General features: G+C 34.9%; 1 protein-coding gene and 1 pseudogene across 1 annotated transcript; one reads left to right on the top strand and one right to left on the bottom strand.

Annotated features, from left to right (window-relative positions):
- The first annotated feature begins 905 nt into the window (after positions 1-905).
- On the top strand, positions 906-1909 carry LOC129314187 (uncharacterized). The gene is made up of 3 exons (XM_054957549.1): positions 906-1234; positions 1384-1798; positions 1906-1909. Exons 1-3 carry the CDS (start codon positions 1213-1215, stop codon positions 1907-1909), a joined length of 441 nt encoding a protein of 146 aa, XP_054813524.1. The 5' UTR covers positions 906-1212.
- A 527-nt stretch (positions 1910-2436) lies between these two features.
- On the bottom strand, positions 2437-21491 carry LOC129312562 (probable LRR receptor-like serine/threonine-protein kinase At1g56140; annotated as a pseudogene).
- Positions 21492-21860: the final 369 nt, after the last annotated feature.

The raw sequence follows: 21860 nt of genomic DNA, 5'->3' as shown, positions 1-21860 counted from the left end.
CTCTCCCTATTTGTTAAATGTTTCTATCTCCCTCCTCTCTGTCTCTCTCCCTCTCTCCCCATATCTCTTTCTCTTCTCTTGCTCTGAAAATGCTAAAGCAGAAGATGATGCTATCGCATGGAGCCGCTCTCTCCTCACGTGTTTAACGTTTTAAGGATGAAACCATCTACATCAAGAAGCTCCTCGAGAAGTTTGGTTCCCTAGTTAGCTCCCTCAATTGGTGGCTCTATGAGTCAAGGTTTTGAGGCTTAACGTAAATTATTTAAAAGACATCTTTTAGAAAAATTCTTTAATTCTTAATGTAAGATATATAGATGATCATTTATTATTATTTTTAATTTTATTTTTATTATAAATTTAATTTTATAACTTATCATATATTGTGTATCTCTCTTTCTATTTTTAATTAAAGTTGAATTTATTTATTTTAAAACGTATTAAATAAGTTAATTGTCATTTATTGCGCTTGTGAAGTTGTTGAAAGTACCTAAAAGGGATTATTTATATATATTTTCATATCACCTTTCTTAATGATAGGTATAGGATATATGTAAGCTAAATAATAAATTTTAAATGAAAGTAAATATTACTCTGGTCTCATTTATAAGATAGAGAGAGAAGGAATAATTTGATTCTATTTATAAGGCAATTGCCAATTCTCAATGCTTCTCTTTACATTCTTATCTTTATTAAATGCTTTGAATAAAAATATTAGTACTGAGATTTAAGAAAATTTATTAAAAGCAAAAGTGAAAATTTGTTAAATTTTAAGATAAAGTTAATGTAGTCTAAAGTTTTTCTTAATTTTGATAAAATATATTAAAAATAATTTATAATAAGACTAAAGAGAGTAATTGACAATGATGCTTAACGAAAAAAAAAATGATCATTTATAGAGTATTAGCAAACATTTTGAGACCAACGTTCACCGCCTTAATTGCCTAAAGCCTTGCTTTGAGTCCCGCAACTTGAGTCTGAGAGACCAGAGAAGTGGTGAGGAAGATGATGAAGCCAATCTTCACTCTCATAGTATCCCAACTCTTTCTTTTGCTCATCGTCCTTCATCATCTCAATTTTCATCAAATGATTCAATATGGCCATTAAAGCTTCACCTGCAGTTGATTTAAGTGTGAGTTAAAGTAGAAAAAGTTTTCGTCGGGCGTTATGTAGATATACCTAGTTGCTACATGTTGGTGCCGTCTTTATTATTACATGAAACATAACATTCAGCGTGGTAGGCATGTTCCCATCATCTCTCTCACTTCTCCTGCGAATATATATATATATATATATATATATATGTATGTATATGTATGTATGTATGTATCATTAACTGATAGCATATTTTGTGTAAATAAGAAATGATTAAATATGTTTTTTCAGGTGAAGGCATTGCGGGGAGCAGGAGTGAGAAAGTTTGCGACTTTGCGTTAGTGAGTTTGGGGCTCTTGGATTGCGCACCAGGCGTGATTGCAACCAATGGATCAAATGGGTGTGTGGAAGAGGCGAACAGAGCAACCTCCATTTTCAATGAAAGGCTGAGAGTGAAGATCGGCTTCATCATCTTCCTCGCCACTTCTCTTGTCTCTCAGACTTCAAGCTATGGGACTCATATCATATACCGAACCCAAACTAAGGCTGTTGCAGGCGGAACTCCGAGCCACCAGCTGAAGGAGCTGAATTTCTCGAGGAGCTGTGGATGGTTTCATCCTCAAGAGGTTAAACATGTAAGGAAAGAGCGACTCCATGTGAAAGTGTCATCTTATGCTTCAACGTTTTCAAGAGCAAGGAAGGAGGGGTTTTTTTTGGGGGGGGGGGGGGGGGGGGGGGGAAGGCACAAACAACCAGGAGAGTGAGAGAAAATTCAAGGGCTCACAATTAATGGAGTTTATTTAAAATTAACAGCTAGAGTCAAATTGTTTCAAATTTAATTATTTAGAATTTTAAATATATTAAATATGAATTTATAATTTAAATTGTCCTTATGCCTATAATTTAAAGTTTAAATTACTATTTACCCTTATAATAAATGGACACATGCGCACAAAATTTCAGGTTTGAATTTATGTGAACACTGAAATTGTTTTTTGCAAGAGTTACTATCAATTAGACTTGATAATTAGACTCAATAATGCTTGAGTTTAAGCCAATCATAATGTCATATAAACAGTGGATACACACTTGTCTAAGATTCAAAATGAGCAACCGGTGGATCTTGTGTGTACGGACAAATGGAGAGCTTATGTTGCAGAGTTTCCCCGTCACAAGAACATTATTTTCATTTCACATCTCTTGCCCTATCAAAATAGATGAAATCCCTATGCATCGCATAAAGTCTGAGTAATGAGTAATCTTTTCATAGTTTATGAACAATATGACATAATTATATATACACACATATATTTTAATAATATTGATATTGATGATAGTAATGAATAAGAGAAAAAAATTATTCACTCATGAACGATAGATGAAGTCACAAATGAAGAGGATAAAATTTGAATAATACATCGGAATGTAGAGGTGAAGATATGAACAAACAACAAATTTTAGAAGCACAATCTTATTCTCTTGCGGATATTATACATAGAATTTGGGAACCAAAAGAAAATATGCATGACTAATCATCAACTCTCACCTACCTTCACTAAGAATGTGACGAACGATGGGCTTAGAAGCATCTCCAGGTGCTTGGTTTGCAGCACTGACTGTGCTGGTACTCGTGGATGAGTAATGCTGACTTGTACCTGATTCCTTCGTGGCCAAGCCAGTCATGAAGCTGCTCGCATCATCAAATTTCCAGTCAGTCAAGTATCCAGGCTTTGAAGTTACAGTACTCACTTCCATATCTCCAGAAAGCATTGCCACGACACGGGACATGGCTGGTCTTAACAATGGTGATGATTGAGTGCACAGAAGAGATATCCCTACAAGCCTTTTAACTTCTTCCTCGTTGAAACCTGTACCTGTTGATAGGCTAGGATCTACCAGTCCAAGTACAGAGTTGTTTTCATGCAGCTGCCAAGCCTGTCAATCCAGATATAATTAAAACTAGTTAAGCCAAGGCCCAGAAATCATCCCTTGACTAGTGATTTTTCAAAAATGGAAAGCTGAGAATCAAACGATGTCATGACTCATCAGCAATATGAGCCTGGAGGTTGGACGAGATTCTATGTTCTGTACCACCACTAAAGAATATGGGATAGTGAAGGAAAGGCAATTTGACAATAAGAACACATCAGAACTCTTCCAGACCAAAGGGCACTACTCACAATCTCCAACAAAGAAAGATAAGTGTTACTCAATACCATATCCGCTCAATCGATATTGGAGACATTTTAGACATGTTCCCTGACGTTGTCCAGGAATGATTCATGATAGAGTATGCAAACTGAAAATGTTCTCAGAAGTCAAATGCATCCTAACAATCAAAGGAAGCAGAGAGGGAGTACATACCCATTCTAGAAGATATATCTTCTCGCCTTCCAGGCTTGAATCAGAATTTGGCCTCCCACTAACTATCTCAAGGGTCATAACACCAAAGGAAAACACATCTGCTTTCTCTGTAAGGTGCCCACGCATGGCATATTCCGGAGCAAGATATCCACTATTTGTAGTTCAGAATTATCAAAACAAAAATATGCAAGTATTAGCATAAGCAAATAAAACATGCATAAAATTTATCTAACCTAAAAGAAAAGGAAATTAAGTCTTGACGACTCACATTGTCCCAGCCACACGGGTGCTTATATGGGTCTTTTATCATCATATAATTTGGCCAAACCAAAATCAGATATTTTAGGGGTAAGCTCATGATCAAGCAGAATATTACTAGCTTTTACATCACGATGCACAATACGGAGCCGAGACTCTTCATGAAGATAGGCTAAGCCTCTTGCTACACCCATGCAAATATCATAGACTCTTCATGAAGAAGGCTAAGCCTCTTGAACCCATGCAAATATCATAGCGTGTGGGCCAGTCGAGAGTTTAAACAATTCCTGAAGCATGCAAGTGACATAAAATACTAAGAATAATATACATGAATAAAAAGTAAAGGCGTACAGGCATTGATACATAGATGGGCACGTGAAAAAATACAAGAAATAGAAAAGTTGACATCATCATGACATCATACCAAATAATGCTTGATCAAGACTCTTGTTTTCTAGATACTCATAGACAAGAAGTCTTTTATTTCCTTCAATGCAACATCCGTATAATTTACAAGATTGCGATGTTGCACAGCAGATATAGTTGCAATCTCAGCTATGAACTGGCTCTTTCCTTGATGAGATCCTATAGATAATTGTTTCACAGCAACTACTCTTCCATCATTAAGGTTCCCTGGTATAAAAAAGGAAAGCAGTTTCTATTAAATCAAGGCTATAGTAGGCTGTGTTTTATTACCATGAATGAAATTTTTTTCTTCAACCCTGATAAAGCCCTAGAAGTTTTTATTTCTACAGCCTTATAAGTCCCACCAGTAGCGTAGATAATGAAGAGGAATCCTACATGTAATGCACTGTCACCCCAAATCCTGTCATAGAATATTCACCTTATAAACAGGTCCAAAGCCTCCCTCTCCGAGTTTGCCAGGATTGAAGTCATCCGTAGCATTCTTTAACTCAGAATAGCTGAAAGTGTATGGCTTTGTATCAATACCTAAAAGCTCTGCAAATTAAACATGAACAAGGTTATGAATAGAGAAAGAGAAGCAGATAGGGTTTGCCAATACACGTTTTCTAATAAATTAGTAAAAAAATTTGCACGCCTAACTTGCCTTGAACTAAAATTGAAGAGAAGAAATATGGTAAGAGAAACTCTAATTGGACTTTCAAGTTGAATCGAGCTCATGTTTCTTTTAATCTTTTGGTTATGTTTAGGTGCAAAACCACACACAATGATAGGAAAACGCTTTGATGAAATTGGCATGGGTTCTATCGTTGTGGACAAACACAAATTAAGGTATGTCCCATTGGTTAACCAGTTACTGCATGAACAATCACTGACTACAACCTGAAATATGTTCATGAAAATGCACAATTACAATTTAAAGAGTCAGGTATATGCCGCAGCCTTTTTTACCTTCATCACCGTCGCCATGACGCTTTCTTCTCTGGATTATACAGAAAACAACTAGGACTGACAGAAAACTTACAACTCCAACACCAACGACAATTCCCACAATCAGACCGGTTCTGTTCTTTGCACTGTCTGGAGGTGTTACTCACGGAGGGAATGAAATCTATCAACACATAAGCAGCTGATTGCTGAAATCAAAGGACCATAAGTACCTTGAGCTGGTATGCAGCAATTCCCTTTTCCAGCCCAAAAGAGATGGATCTCAAGAAAGTTTTCTGACCACATGAGCCTGAAAACCCTTCGGACAGCTCTAAAAGAGGCACCACCCAGCTTCCCTTTTAATGTTAAAATCCTCCTCCAAACAAGATTCCCCTGGAATGGGGCAAAGAAAAAAAAAGAAACAAGAGAAGGAGGCAAAAAAAGGGGGGAAAGGAAAGAGAAGGGATTCCATATCAACCATGATAAAATCTCTAGTTTCCTCCAAGTACACACGCCTCTTTTTTATAAAAAACCAGCAAGATTCCTCAAATCAAAGATATGATACATTAATTTGCTAAAAAGAGAGAAGATACAATACATTGATTAATAGGCAACTCCACCATGTTATATAGCTGGTCTCAAGCCCAGGTAAAGGAGGAAGGTTATATTAGGCTCTCAACAGTTAATATAAAACTTTGTTGAATCTCACATGAATATGAACATCGATTGATAGCCAAGGGTCTAAGATTGAAATGTGGCACAACAATTCATGCACGTTTTGGCCTTGGAACAGAAAATGTCATGCATCATAACAACGACCATTACAATACAAAAACTTAAGCTGTTTTACAAATGCCCTGATATATCTTGCACATACTATTCAATAGATTTATGTTGTGTTAGTTAAGGAAAATTTTAATGAAAAACTTCTGTAATTTTGTCTTTGAATATTTATACATTGACAGGCAAAACGAATAAGGTTAGATTACTATACTTATTGTGATTTGCACAACCTCCTTCAAATGTCATTCGAGAACATTGCTTTGTACATGATGTTAGATTGTCATTCATTCCTAAAGTTCAAGATAAGAGAAGATCAGTCCAATTATATGCATTCAAAAAAAAAAAATTGTTTTAAGAAATACTTTTATTGTACAGCTAGGATAAAACCGGTCAGCTAATGATAGTGGGCTGGAGTTGTGCTGCATATACAAATCCTTCTACTTGACCTATCTATAAATAGACAGACAGGTGCATCTCTGAGAAAGTTAGTGACTCCCATTTGGACTACCACATAAAAAGTCTAGCATTGACTTCAGAAAAAATCATATGCACCTGGATATATATATCGAAAGACCCGCCTTCCAAGACTTTGCCATGTAGTAGTATCAAGAATTGATGTTTCTGAGAAAATAGAGGGAAATGTTATAATCCCCGTTTTCCAGCCCCAGGCCATAATATCTTAATGAAGAAGCAGATAGCCGTGCCGTCTGGAAGAGCTCTGAGTCCACAGTACCAGTGAACTGATTGGATACAAAACTTGTGTATAGAGGATTGTTGACCCAGTAAAATAACCCCACATTGCTAACTGCCCATCTTGTTGTAATCGGTAACAAAATAATATCAGGACCAAGGGTCTCATTATCCCTTTCATACGTAATTTTTTCTGATGATGTAATTGAAGGACCGCCACACTTGATTGCAAAGCTATAATCTGCATAGAAACATTAAGAAGGGCTATTTCAATGAATGAAAAAAAGTAAGTAGTTAGCTTGACTTATAAACTTCAGAAAGAACTCAAAGTTTTTTTATTTTATTTTATTTTATTCTTTTTTTTTTTTTTTTTTGCATGTTTTACAGAAGAGAAGCAGACTTTCATGGGTCAACGAAGTCTAATGTTGTGAAGCTGAATTGGAATGTAACAAATAAATCCAGTCAACCAATGATGAAAACATTATTTTTTCCATCCTTAAATGCATACAATGTATCAAATATAAAGCATTCCCAAAGTCCTGCACACTTGGATTGGTTCAACTTGAAAATGAGTCTGCAATTGGATAAATGGAAGAGTTGAAAAAATACGACCAGAGGTTTCATGTCAATTAAAGAAAAGATAAAAATTTAGAAGTTTGTCTATTTTGAGTTTCAAAGGTAAAAATGGTTTGCTCTACACACCTAATAATCTCGATAATGCTATCCATAAAGGCTATGTGAGATTACTCTTTCCTTTTTAATTTTAACTAGACACATTTACTCAAGAATTGCGTGGAAATGTGAGGAATAAAAGCACCATTTATGATTTGTGAATAGTGTGATTTGCAATAGATTTTATAGTTTATGTTGATATATTGATGACAGCCGTGGCAAACTGGAGCTTAAAGAAGTACTTACATATTCCGGGACCGCGAAAACAAGGAAAATTTTGCTGCAAACAATTGAGTCCCGAAGGAAGGCCACTGCAAGAGAAAAGAGCATTTATTTTAAATATGTACATATTAGGGAATCAGCTTCAAATTTGCTTGATGGAAAGAACTCTTTAATGCCCCTTCTAGCATAAGAAGGGAATTTTAAGGTCAAACTGAAAGTAATATTTGTTGTGCTGTTATTATATTTTTGCTATTATTACATACCAATTTCTATTCTTTCGGCATAAAAAACAGATTAAAAGGCAATTTTATCTTGAAACTATAGGTCTAAAAGCATTTAGAACCCTAAACTCATTTTTGATACAATGTTTCCCCTTCAACATTTAAAAATGATGCAACGTCACTCTTATCATTAACAAAACTAACTTTGACTGTTAATTAACCTTAAATTATAGAAAGGACCCCAAAAGTACAGAAAAAAGACCTAGAAAATTACAACAAGTACCATAAAAATTTTATAATGTTCGTCCTTTTTATAATTTTTGAAATCCTTTTCTATAATTTTTAGGTTATTTTTTGTAATTTTCTAATCAAATAATGGTTAAAGTTAACATTTGTTAACAATAGAAGCAACATTATACCATTTTTAATGTTAAAGGAAAACATTGCATCAAAAATGAATTTAGGGTTTCTAGACATTCCTAGACCTATAATTTAAGGGAAATTGCCATTTAACCCTAAAAAATTATTACTTTTAAAGTAGGGGTATAAGAGTAATTTCATCTACAAATAATTTTTTCCTTTTCTTTTCTATTCCTTTTTGGTATATGTACCAAACAAGCCCAGGTGAAAATACTTTGGCAGCACCCACGTAACCCATCCAAGATAACAAATAAATTTTCCACGTAGAATAAAGAAATCTATGGCATTATTCATAAAAAAACATTTTATTTCAAAGGCTGGTACTTCTTATCACCAAACCTGAAAATAAATAATAACCTCTTAAATTACCTCTTCATCTCTGAATCTCTTTGTCAAGAGCAAGTTCATCCCTAAAAGTTTAAACTTTTAGGAGTTATCCGGGGAAATAATTTCTTTAAACACACCCCCTAACGTGAAGGCCAGTAGGGAAAAAATTATTTAGTCAAGAAACGGAGGTACCAAGGGTTGAACTCTCGATTATTTTTTGATCATTTCATGATAAAGCCCAATAATAGCTTTAATAATATCTCTAACAATTTTATATATACCCAAACAGGATTGAGTAACAATAAAATCATGGCTTTCAGTAATAGGGTACCAGATTTATGCTTGAAGAATATATATTCCAAATAGTAGAAGCTTGTCAGAATGTTCAAAATAACTGTAACCGAACTATGACTCTTGATTCACAATGGTCAATAGAAGGACAAAAATGATATGAGAGTCAAATTATTGTGCAAAAAGAAAAATGATATCCAGTATGTTTCAACTGGCCAAATGTGCGGGGGTGTGAGTCATCATTATAAAAAGGCAAAAGAATCACCTGCTATTTGAACCTTCTATCGTCAGGTTGTTAGCAACCAAATTTCTGTACACCAGATGGCATAAAATCTCTGTTAGTTTCACCATAATATAAGAAAGAAAAATCTTTCAGATGTATATCAATTTATACAAACATAGAAAGGGCTAATCTTAACTCAAATTTATTATCTGATTTTCCACAATGACATGAAAGCATCAACTGATTTTGATTTGCTTTAACGATAATGAGACATAATTATTTTAGTATGATAGGACATATGGAGAGAACAGAACTTGCTATAAACATATAGTTAATGAGTGCACGTACCTAAATCGGATTTTTGCTTGGCTATTATGTCTTTCAAATTGTAAATCTTATACACACAATCCACAACATTTCATCTCACATTGATAATATAACATTATGTGTGCATGCACACATGAAAAGGTCACAATGTAGTGACTTTATTTGCCACTACGTTTACTAGCTATATTGCATTGTGTGTACGATTATTTCCTTTCTATTTCATGTTTTATTTCAAGCACAATATTTCCTTATTTAGCACCATTGTAGCAGCAGCACACAGCAACATATATTGTGAGAATATTTGGTATTTATTGTGAATATTGTATAGTCTTTGATTAGGCTTTATTAAACTTTATTAGTATTGACTTCCCTTGTGTATATAGAGTCAGCTTGTACTCAGTATTTAAATGAATGAGAATGATATTTTTCTCCCAAATTTCACATGGTATCACAGCAAAAGATCCGAAATCAACATTAGGGTTTTTGGGTCATGGTTCCGTGAGGGTGAGGTAGAGTGTTCTGTACCTTAAGGGAATCATGAGCATGATGATTGAGACCTTGTTGGCAATCACCCCACCTTAGGAGTGTTCAAAAAACCCTGAACGGCAGAATCCCCGAAGCTGCCGTGGTTGACGGGTTCATATGGCCCACACGCGCCACCCCAGATCTATCATTAGAACTACTCAGGTGGTGCGTGGGGGTACATCCCACTCCGTTCAAGCTGCTGCTCATCACTCTGGCAACAAAACAGGATTTCTGACAAGATCCTATAGATTTCTACAGCTGGGTACCGTTTTTTTTTTATTTTTTGTGGTCTCTAATACGTTCAGTTCAGGCTTCTGTTCAAAGAATTCTGGAGGCTGCGGGTTCCTTTCTTATGTATGGTTTTCATCCAGGGGAAGCCCTAGGGATGGTTATTTAGACGCTCATAGATAATATGATGACAACGACCAAAATATGGGTCTCTAGCATCAGTGAAAAAATATGGGTCTAGAGCATCTGGGCCCAAAGAGAACATTTCTTCAAGCTTTAAAGACATCACTCAACACCATAGTCTAGATTGTTGATTCAGGAGCCTCCGACCATATGACATGTCATAAGCTGTTTACTACTTATACCCAATGTGTTTGGGAATATTAAAGTCAAGATTCCAGATGGCTCATTAGCACCTATAGCAGAAAAAGGGAGTATTTGAATTTCAGATTCTATAGTGGTGGAATCTGTACTCCATGTTGCCTAAACTTAATTGTAATTTACTTTCCATTAGCCAACTGACTAAAGCAATCAAATTGTTATGCTAAGTTCTCATCCCATCCCATTGTGTATTTCAGGACGTATCATCTGGTGCGATAATTGAAAGTGCTAAGGAATATAAGGGGCTTACTATTTCAAAGTCTCTACTAGAGGTGGGTAACTCACCGATTGTTGGTACTCTGCATCTATCTCTAAAGTTAATACGTTTATGTTGTGGCACAAGAGGACGGGTCACCTTAATTTTCATTACCTCAAACAATTGTTTCCAACCCTCTACCCAAACTGAACATTAAGGACACGCATTGTGAAGTGTGTGAGCTTGCCAAACACCACAGGACTTCCTTCCCTCGATGCAATACACACCCACCAAACATTCCACAACGATTCATAGTGATTGGAGAGGACCTTCTCGTACTACCCCCCAACTGTACTAAAATAACATGGGTTTATTTCCTTCATTGATGATCATATTCATGTCCGTTGGGTCCATCTTTTAAGACACGAGTCGAGGCAGCATCCACTTTCATCAATTTCTTCAACATGATCAAATCCAATTCAACACCACCATCTAATTCTTCACTCCGATAATGGCATTAAGTATTTTAACCAATCTCTAAGTACTTTCCTCCTCCAAATGCACTGTATTATCCATATTAGTTCTTGTGCTCATACACTCCAACAAAATGGGGTTGCAGAAAGGAAAAATTGTCATATACTTGATGTTGCTAAAACACTCATATTTACCTATAATGTGCCAAATTTTATTAGGGCAATGCCATTTTGATAGTAACTTACCCTCATCAATCATATGTCCAGTCAGATTTTATCCTTTGAAACTCCTCTCCACAAGTTGCAAAGTATTTTCTCTCCACGCCCCATATTGAAACCAATCTTCACTTCATGTGTTTGGCTGCACATCCATTGTCCATCCACCAAAGCACCAACTTGAACCTCAAGCCATCATATGCATGTTCCTGGCTATTCTCCCAACCCAAAAAGGATATAAATGCTTGATCCTATCACAAAACACACATTTGTCAACCTTGAGGTCACCTTTTATTATGCTACTACTACTCTCCATTCTATCCCAATTCGTTAATTCAGAGGGAGAGCACAAGTGAATTTCAGACTTGGGAACAAGAATCTAACAAAGAACTAGTGCTTTCTTGAGCCTTGGTTTGCACCTATTGAACCCTGAGGCATTACCTTCATCTATCCTTCTAACATCCCTTTCATCATCGTGCCCATCTCTTATGCCACAATCTGAGGAACATAGGCCAACAAGAGGAGATGCAAAAGACATAAAAAGGAGAACTATTAGTTTACACTCGAAAAAAGAAATCGAAAGACATGAGCAACTTGTACCTGAAGCATCAAGAGAGTCAACACTAGAGGTAGCTCCTAAAGAGAGCTCGTGGTGACTTAGAATTTGGGGTAACTACTGAAAACCCAATACTCGATGGTGCAAAACAAGTAAGTGAATTTAGTGATCTTCCTATTGCTTTGAGAAAGCAACCTCACTCATATACTTTCCATCTGATAGATAGGTTTGTTTCATACAACGTACTCTCTCTTAATATCAGACTTTTGTTACTAATCTTGATAAAGTAAAGATACCTATGACTATACAGGAGCTCCTTACCATCCCTGAATGGCGAAGTGCTATTATGGATGAGATGAAGGCTTAGGAAAGAATGAGACATGGGAACTTGTTTAACTACCAAAAGGAAGAAAACAGTGAGTTGTAACAAAATACAAGGTAGATGGAACCCTTGGCAAGTTTGAAACATGCTTGGTTGCAAGGTGGTTTACCTAGACATATGGCTTGGACTATGAAAAAACATTTGCTCCGATCGCAAAACTGAACACTATCAAAGTCCTATTATCTGTAGCAGCTAACCTTGAGTAGCCTCTTCACCAACTTGACATCAAAAATGCTTTTCTGAATGGAGAGGTGAAGGAAGAAGTCTATATGACTCTACCTCCTAGGTTTGATAAAGCAAGGCAAATCAAGTTTGTAAATTGAAAAAAGTCTATATATGGCTTGAAACAGTCACCAAGAGCTTGGTTTGACAGGTTCTCAAGAGTCCTAAAGTTTGAAGGTTACAAGCAAGCCCTGTCAGATCGTAAAATGTTTGTTAACGTCGAGGGAAGCAAGAATGCATCCTTATTGTACATGTCAATGACATAATACTCACCGGAGATCACCTTGAGGAGATAGAAAGAGTAAAGGCTGCCCTTAGCAAGGAATTTGATGTCAAAGATCTCGGGAAGCTAAAATACTTTCTTGGGATGGAAGTTGCCAATCAAGGAGAGGAATCTATGTTTCTTAGAGAAAATATATACTCGATCTTCTTACTGAGACAGGCATGTTGGGTTGTAGACCTGTTGAAACTCATATTAAGGTCAAGAAATCGACGAAACCCAAGGACAAGAATGGAAAAGTGAAAGACTTTGAGGAGGAAGAAAACTTAGATGAGGAGTATGAAGAAGAAAAGGAAGAAGCTACTGACAAGGAGAGATATTAGAAACTTATTGAAAAACTAATATATCTTTCCCATACAAGGCTAGATATAGCATTTGCTGTCAGTGTAGCAAGTCAATATATAAGCTGTCTAATGAAGAGTCATATAGAAGCAGTCTTACAAGATTTTGAGGAAATCTAAAATACTCTTGGTAAAGCCTATTCTTTAGAAAACATGAGCAAACATATATAGAAGTTTACACTGATGCAAGTTGGGGTGGAACTTATGAAGATCAAAGGTCAACCTCTAGCTATTGTTCATTTGTGTGGGGTAATCTATCATATAGAAGCCAAAAGCAAGAGTTGTTTCAAGAAGCATGTTGAATCTGAGTTGAGAGCTTTAGCTCAAGGAATAATAGAGGAGTTATTGCTGGTACGAGTCTTGAATGAAATACAGGTTGAAGCAAGTTCACCATTGAAGCTCTACTATGATATAAAGCTGCCATAAGCATGGCTTTAAATCCAGTACAACATGACAGGTCGAAACATATGGAGATAGACTGTCACTTCATCAAGAAAAGGTGGAAGAAGGAAATATATTTGACATATTTTCCTACAAAGTTGCAAGCAGCTGATGTTTTGACTAAAGGGTTGCTTGGCCCTGCATTTGAGAGTTGTATAAGCAAGTTGGACATGATTAGCATTTATAATCCAACTTGAGGGGGAGTGTGGGAATATTTAGTATTTATTGTGAATATTGTATAGTCTTTATTAAGCTTTATTAGACTTTATTAATATTGATTTCCCCTTGTGTATATATAGTCAACTTGTACTCAGTATTCAAATGAATGAGAATGATTATTTTCTCCCAAATTCCACATTTATCCCACTATGTGAAGTCAGCTCCATGGATCGCATAATGCCATTATGTCCTATCAACAACCAACTCTTCCAATATATCATTCACTAAGAGATCTCATTTGGTAACTTCTTGGAGTGTCTTTCATGGTCTCCCTCTACATCTCTTCATAGGGCTAAAGACCATTTGTCTAACGTTCCTTACTGGCATCTTTATCAACTTTTTTTGCACATGTCTAAACCACCTTAAACAATTTTCTTCCATTTCTCTTTGATAGATGCCACACTAGTTTTTCCTCATATATAGTTATTGCAGATCTTATCTTTTCTTGTATGATCGCACATCTATCTCAATATCCTCATCTCTATATTTTTTGCTCTTATTGTCCCTTCAATGCCCAACACTTACTCCCATATAACATCATTGATCTTATACAATTTTGGTAAAAACTTTGTTAAGCTTTGTAGTCACAAATTACTTATAATGCATTCCATTTCAACCATCTAGCTTGTATCCTATGCATATCTTGTAAAATCAACCCTCGATGCTTGAACTTGGCACTTGTGGTATGGTTTGATCCCTAATTTTTAACCCTAAATCATCTCTAACTTTATTCTTATTAAACTTAAGTAACATATATTTTGTTTCTCTTATTTAAGTGAAAACTGTTCAATCCTAAACTTTGTCATCAAAGCTAAAGCTTAAAATTAACTCTTCTCGTGACTACTCAATCACGATATTATCATATGCAAATAGAATGTACTTGGAGATTTTCTCTTGTGTATCTTCAGTCAAAATGCACAAAACCAAGTCGAAAAAAGTAAGGACTTACAAATGATTCTTAATGCAAACCACTCATGTTGGAAGACCTTGGTCTCATCTTTAAATGTTCTCAAACTAGATGTTACCCCTTATACATATCCCTTATAGCTCTTATACATACAACATGAACACCTTTCTTTCCCAAGACTTTCCATAATACTTTTGGTACTTGACCGTAAGCATCTTTCAGGTCAATAAAACCATGTTCAAGTCTCTTTCTTTACTCCTATACTTTTCCATCAACCCCCTTAGAAGATAAATAGTCTCTATTATAGGCAATCCTAGCATAAATTCAAATTGTTTCTCTGAAATAACATTTTCGTTTCTTAATCTATGCCCGATTACTTTTTCCATAATTTTGTTATCTAACTCATGATTTTATCCCTTAGTAGTTTACACAATTATGGATATCTCCTTTATCCTTGTATAGAACCATTAAAGTCAACAAAATCCAGGTCATTCATTTTTCTTTTTATTGGTGCATTATTTGAGGTAATGAGAGACAGGTCTCATGTCTCCCTTTACATACATGTCTTCTTGTCTAGCCAACAATAAGAAAGTTGAAGTATTCAATCCTTATTCTTCTTCTCCTTCTATCTCTTTCATGTTTCTTCTATAAATAAAATACAAACTTTTAAAGAATACAACAACAAGCAGCCTTATCTCATTAGGTAGAATTGGCTACATGTATCACACTACATCATTATACTCTATCAACAACTAACTCCTCAGGCATATTATTCACCTAAAGATCCTACTTCTATAGTAAATATGATGTGTACATAAAGAATTGCATATTTTAAGTTTGAATAAATATAATACATCTAAAGTAAATATGGCAGAGTGATTTAGTATGACTTAGTGCACTAAATAATAAATTCACTAAATCTGTAGTAAATATGATTTTTTTGCTTTGGTCCCTTTTGGTCTGCTAATTCAAACTTGTGATCTGGGAGTTTAGTGTGTAGCACTAACCGGCACTCTACAAATTTGTAAGTAAAGAATTGCATGTTTTAAGTTGCTAAGAGAGCTTGCCAGTTAATGTGAAGCAACGAACTTTCGAAACTATCAAAAAAAGACAAAAGGTGGTGGGAAAAGAAGAAATAATAACAATACCAAACTACTTACAGTTGTAAATTTTGTTTGTTTACCCAAGAGGGGAGGCTCCCTGATAGATTGTTGTAGGACAAGTCTCTGTAAGCATTCATTAAAGTTCATTAAGTAAATATCATATAGGTGATGGACAATACATTGAAGAATTAAGCTTTTAATTACAATTAGGGTAGTATCAGTAGCATAAGCTTAAAATTGACACGATTTCACCAACTTCTATGTTCACAAGCACCATGGCAATGATCCTATAGATCTCAATGGGATAGAGAATTAGAATATTAGAATGTGCGTGCATCATCAGAAGATACATAACCACCCACTAAGTTTGAAAACAGTAATAGTGCTGGAATATATTAAATACATCTGGGGTATAAGATTTGTTAAGCATATATAACGACATTAATACATCTACACACAAACATATAAATAATGATATTAATACAGCTGCACACAAACATAAAAGTAATATATATTATACTGCATTCTTAATGCACCATGATGCTGTAGAGTCCAAATATGTCAAGAATACTCACATATTGAGAAGCATTGGGCTTATCTGGGTAGGGATACTACCACTGAGTTTGTTATTTCCAAGAAACCTGAAATTCGAGAAAAAACAAATCATGCTGTCCCAGTCATGAAAGCCTGTCAGGAAATCCATAATTCAATTACTTAGGCACAGCATGTATTTACAAGTGTGTTAGTGAACTCAGATTGAAAACTGATCCCGGAATCTGCCCTGTGATGTTATTGAAGCTCAGATCCCTGCAAGAACCAACATGCATATGTAATCATTTGGATTTGGAACACAAACACAACTCAAGATATCCAATGAAATAATAAAATAATGTGTATGAAAAATAAGATGGATAGTTGACTTCAACCATTTTCTGCCACATGAAGCATATAATATTGAAGAGAATAAACGAGAAATGGATCATGGAACGTTAGTGAAGAACCCTGGTGAACTAGCAAGTTAATCCTGGGTCAGCAGCAAAGACAATGATTTCTCATCACAAATCACTCAGCTTGATGAACATTTCATTTTGAAAGAATTAGCATTAAGGGTTGTCCTATAGTTAAGCAGTATAACTATCATCCAAAAAGAACGTATCTATTCAGGTTGGAGATATCCAACGGAAACCACTGTCTGATTTGCGTTTTTTTCTGGGAAACAACTTGAAGAAAAATCAGAGTCTATGCTTTTGTTCTTTTCAATACATTATTTGAAAATTCCATGGGCCATTATTTTGAGACCATGGCTACATACCAGTGACTAGAATCCCATAAAGCATTAAGAGCAATAAGTTTTCATAAAAGTGCAAATGATTAAGAAACTAACGAAGGAAATAATAGGTTTACTGGATCCCTTGAAATCAAGGAAATTACACCTCTGATTTCAAGGGCTGCAAGGCTAACAGCTAGTGTTGACTAGCCTGTATCTCCAACACAAATTTAGCAAATTTAGATACATGGATCGTTTTGTATATCTCTGATGAGTTACATGACCAGGGAATACTCACAGCTGAGTCAAATTTAGAAATTCACCGATATTGGTTGGAATTGAATCAGAAATATTGTTATTTCTCAGTACTCTGCAATATTTGTAACCAAATTGTTATGCTACAGTCTAGAAAGAAAAAGAAAAGAAGAAATATTATCAGGGGAGCTATTGCCTCCCAACTTACAAGACAGTCAAAGACTTCATATTCCTCATAAATGCCAGTGAAGAGCTCCCATTAGATATTTCACTTATTCTCCTACATTTGAGTTATGCATTAAATAATTAGCTCCTGTCAATCTGTAGAATGGACGCAAGGAAATAGTGATGGCACTCACAACTCTGTAAGAGAAGTCAAATTGGTAAATGATGATGGTATAGGGCCTTCAAAAGAATTACCCTGAAACCTCCTAAAAAAAAACAAAAAACAAAGACAGCAATTCTATTCAGTGAGCACAAACTTCTGGAATAGGAAATACCAAGTATCAAACATCTGAATGAATTTTTCTTTACACAAGTTTTTATAAGAAAAGGTTTAACTGCTTTTTCCAAATAGGAATGGAATTTCATTAATGAGAAAAGAATTCAATCAATGAACACAAATAATCGTGGTGAAACCATTTCTTTTAAACTGCTCATTAGCTTATTTATCCCCACCCCCCACCAGGGGGCAGATATTTCTAATTAAAGCTTCTCACATTTCATTCTAACCAAAGTCATGGCATTTCTTGAAATGAAGCACATAGTTAAAGGACTTCAAGCAGATTAGCTAAATAAACTCAATGCAAAATCAAACAGTCTGTTCAAAATTTCCCATGCCACTCCAAAATGTACAAGAGACTTAGCGTCTTTATTTCAAGAAAGGAAAAGGTATTCATAATACTGTCTTACAAGACTGTAAGCTTAGACCAATTTCCTATGAAGTCGGGTATCCTGCCTGAGAGATCCATGTCTGAAGCCCATCTGGACAAACAGGGAAAACTAAAGTTATTTCATCGTTAATATAATTATTATCATTTGACAGACAAGAAAAAGTAACAATTCCTTACACTGTCACCAGGTTTTTAAGATTAGCAAAACTGGGAGGAATCTGGCCACTAAGTCCTGAACTATCTAAATAGCTGCATAGAAATTTTATTGAAATTTATATCATCTGCTGATCACACAAAGATCAATAAATTGACATAATCCAGAACAAAGTGAAGAATTGTAAGTTTTATGGTATATAAGCAGCCTCACTACACTGACCTTAAACAGGATAGTCAGGAATGTTGCCAGAAATAAATTGCCAATTATAACCATCCAATATATTTGAAATGCAGCTTATAAATTCTAAGCATGGGAAGAAATGATTCATTACTTTTTTTTTTATTAGAAATAATATGACAGGTACATATTTGAGAAGAAAATATAATGCAAGTTGTCATGTCCATTAGTCTTACTATAACCTACAGGTCTCAGACATTGATTCTTTGATCATAAGTATTTCCAGAAAACTGCCAGCAAAATACTAGCCAGCATGCAGCCAGACATATTCTATAGAATAATCAAACATAAATTAAACACATGCTTGTCATTTCAAAAACTAAAATTTATGGAATTGATACAATGTCTTTCTTATAAGCCCATCATTATAAATAGATTCTACTTCCAATGTGGGACTCTTTCAATTTGGTCATCACAGAAACTACAGATGCAGAGTGCAGTGGAGCTTACAGTTGTTGCAATTTCATGAGATTCCCTAGTTCAGATGGGATAGAACCAGAGAAGTTGTTTGATCCAAGACTCCTGCAGAGTTAACGAATAATTAAGTGGATTGATAGTATCATCAAGAGATATTTCTTAGAAAATCATAATTCTAATAAAACAGAATGGCATTTATTTAAGATATATGATTATTCAAGGTCCTTTATTATCAATTCCACATACTAAAAAAGCCCATTCAGAAAAGAAAAAATAAGAAAAAAGAAATATAACTTCCGAATAATATGATACAATCAGAATATATGGAATAGCAGAATATGAAGTTGCCAGTGAGATCACTCACAAAAACAGAAAAATAAAATGAGAAGGAGGGGTGGGGAAGGAAATTTCTTTAAAGGGAAGTAGATGACTTACAATACAATTAACTCCGTAAGATTTCCCAATTCCTTGGGAAGCTCCCCTGATAAGGAATTGATGCCCAAGCTCCTAATTAGTATAAATTTACATTGAAGTGCGTTACTGAGTATTTATCATTAGGAACAAAAAGAAAATCCCAACTAATTTCTCGCTATTAAAATGGAAAAAAAAATTATTCATTTTGAATAAATCTTACCATTATATCAATCTAAACCGTGTGAATAAGAATAATAATCATTTAGTTTCTATGGTTTCAGTTTTGACTTAGTTACAACTCAATCCTTTAAGTTCCACCTGTTTAATCTGTGGGCCCCTACCCTTTCAAAATTCATCAAGTCCTTCAAGTAACCGAGTCCTAAAATGCAAAAACCAGCGGATTAAATGATTGAAACTTAAGAGACTGAGTTGCATGAGTTAAATTTAGATGTAACCGGTTTAAAACTATAGGGACTAAATAATTAACTTTTCCTTTTATCATTTAAAATAAAAAACTATTATTAACATATTTAAACTATCCAAACCAACTGAACGACATAAATTTGCTCGAAATGACCATCTTTTTCCCAAAAGAAATTGAGAAGATCCTTAGGTATGAGAAGCATTTAAAATTTATAATTGGCCTTACAAGTACTGCATGAGAGTAAGATTTCCAATGGCTGGAGGTAGAGAACCCGTCAAGTAATTCTGGCCGAGGTTCCTGATTGCAATTTGAGGAAACTTTTATCATGCTAAAAAATACAGGAATAAACAAGAAAACGAATCCATTGATTAAAAAAAAAAAAACTTATGAGGAAAGTAGCATACAAATTGGTAAGGTGAGTCAGAGTCCATAGCTCTTCTGGGATTTCCCCAACAACATTCAATGCATAAACCCTCCTGCCATAAAAAAAATGCCAGAAACAAGCGGGGAATAGTGGAAGATGATCAACAAAACGAGTAGCAGAACAATATCAATAGATCAAGTTAAGACAAGATAGAGAGATTATACAGTGCAGTAATGTGGCAAGTGCCATTGGAACAGTCGCATTTGATAAATGGATTGACGTCTTCGACCGCGGTAGTGCTGTCAATGGCTCGTCCGCTGCATAGCTCACCGCTTATATTCCATGCACTTGCTGATGCCGATATTCCCCATTTGCTGAAGATTGAATTCAAACTTGTCGCTACATAAAAGTTCAAAATTTTGAAGAAATTACATGAGATGCGATAGAATTTCCCACTAAAGTTTCCTTTTCCATTCTTCTGAAGCGCACCGTGAAAAGAGAATCGAATCCCACAAAATTAACAGGTACTATTAATTATTATAAACTAATTACAGACGAGCCGCTCGGGAGAGGAATAAAATGATCAGAAAGATGCAGTTAAAAAAAAAAGAGTAATTTTATAAATATAAAATATTTCTTACATGTTTTTAATAAAAAAGAAATAAAAATATTGATGGCTAAATTATACAAAATTCCGTAAGACTCTTAAATCATGTGTGTATAGATAATTTCTTTGCCATGTAAACAGTAAACTTCTATGAACTTTCGCATGCATGAAGATAATGGCGGGTGTGCTTCTTCACAGATGTTATATATGTTCTTGGTTAATTTAATGTATCACTTCAACTGAAAATTAAGTTGATCAGCTACAAAAGAGCAGGCAAAATCCAAGTTTATATTAAACATTAAATTTTAACAAAAATAAACACAGAATTATCAAGTTTAAAAATTCTATCATCAGCATCTCTGTTGTAATTATTTCTAGGTGAATTGCTTAATTTCCAGGAAAAACTTTCTATATCCCAGACAGAGCTCAGAGAGAGAGAGAGAGAGAGAGAGAGACCTTCTGAAGGATCTGTGGTAGCGTTTTGAGCTTGTGATACAGAAACCAAGCAGCTGAAGAACACACACAGAACAGAAGCAATCGCAAAAGCCATGACTGGTACTGAAGAAGACGACAAAGAAGGAGAAGAGGGAGCAATATATGAAGTACTTGATCGATTATATATTCAACTGAGATAGCTTGTTATGATCCAGAAGCTGAAGAAACTAAACTAATAGAAATTCAGATCGGAAAATGAATGGAGCTTTGAAGGATATGCAGAGCCACCATGAGTAGTCCATAGATGAACACATGATACCGACATATAGAGTAAACTATATATGCATATATATATCGCCATCGTTTAACTATGACAATATGGCTTAAATTAATCGGGTAGTTGCTGGTCCTAAAAGAGGAAAAACCGAGTTGCCATGTGGATCCTCTCTTCTCTGATCAAATTGTAATAGCAAATGGATTAAATGGCAATTTGCATTTTAATTCTAAATTATAAGTAAAGAGAGTTCGGATTCTATACTCTTTTTTTTTATAATGTTTCTCTTTAACTCTTAAAAATAGTACAATGTTGTTATTACTAATAATAAAATGATAAATTTAATTATTAGTTGACTAAAAAATAATAAAAAATAATTTAAAAATTATAAAAAATATCAGAAAAT

The sequence above is a fragment of the Prosopis cineraria genome, unplaced genomic scaffold, assembly GCF_029017545.1.
Source record: "Prosopis cineraria cultivar Desert tree isolate PC_DT_omini unplaced genomic scaffold, ASM2901754v1 PC6, whole genome shotgun sequence".
In the NCBI taxonomy this organism is placed as follows: Eukaryota; Viridiplantae; Streptophyta; class Magnoliopsida; order Fabales; family Fabaceae; genus Prosopis; species Prosopis cineraria.
Note: the sequence above shows the minus strand (reverse complement) of the source record. Positions and strands in the feature narration are given on the sequence as shown.

What these genes read in the sequence shown, in the direction of transcription:
- LOC129314187 (XM_054957549.1), top strand. Translation starts at nt 1,213, where the DNA reads ATGAAACATAACATTCAGCGTG. An exon ending in GAAACATAACATTCAGCGTG is followed by an intron (nt 1,235 to 1,383) that starts GTAGGCATGTTC and finishes ATGTTTTTTCAG; the next exon opens with GTGAAGGCATTGCGGGGAGC.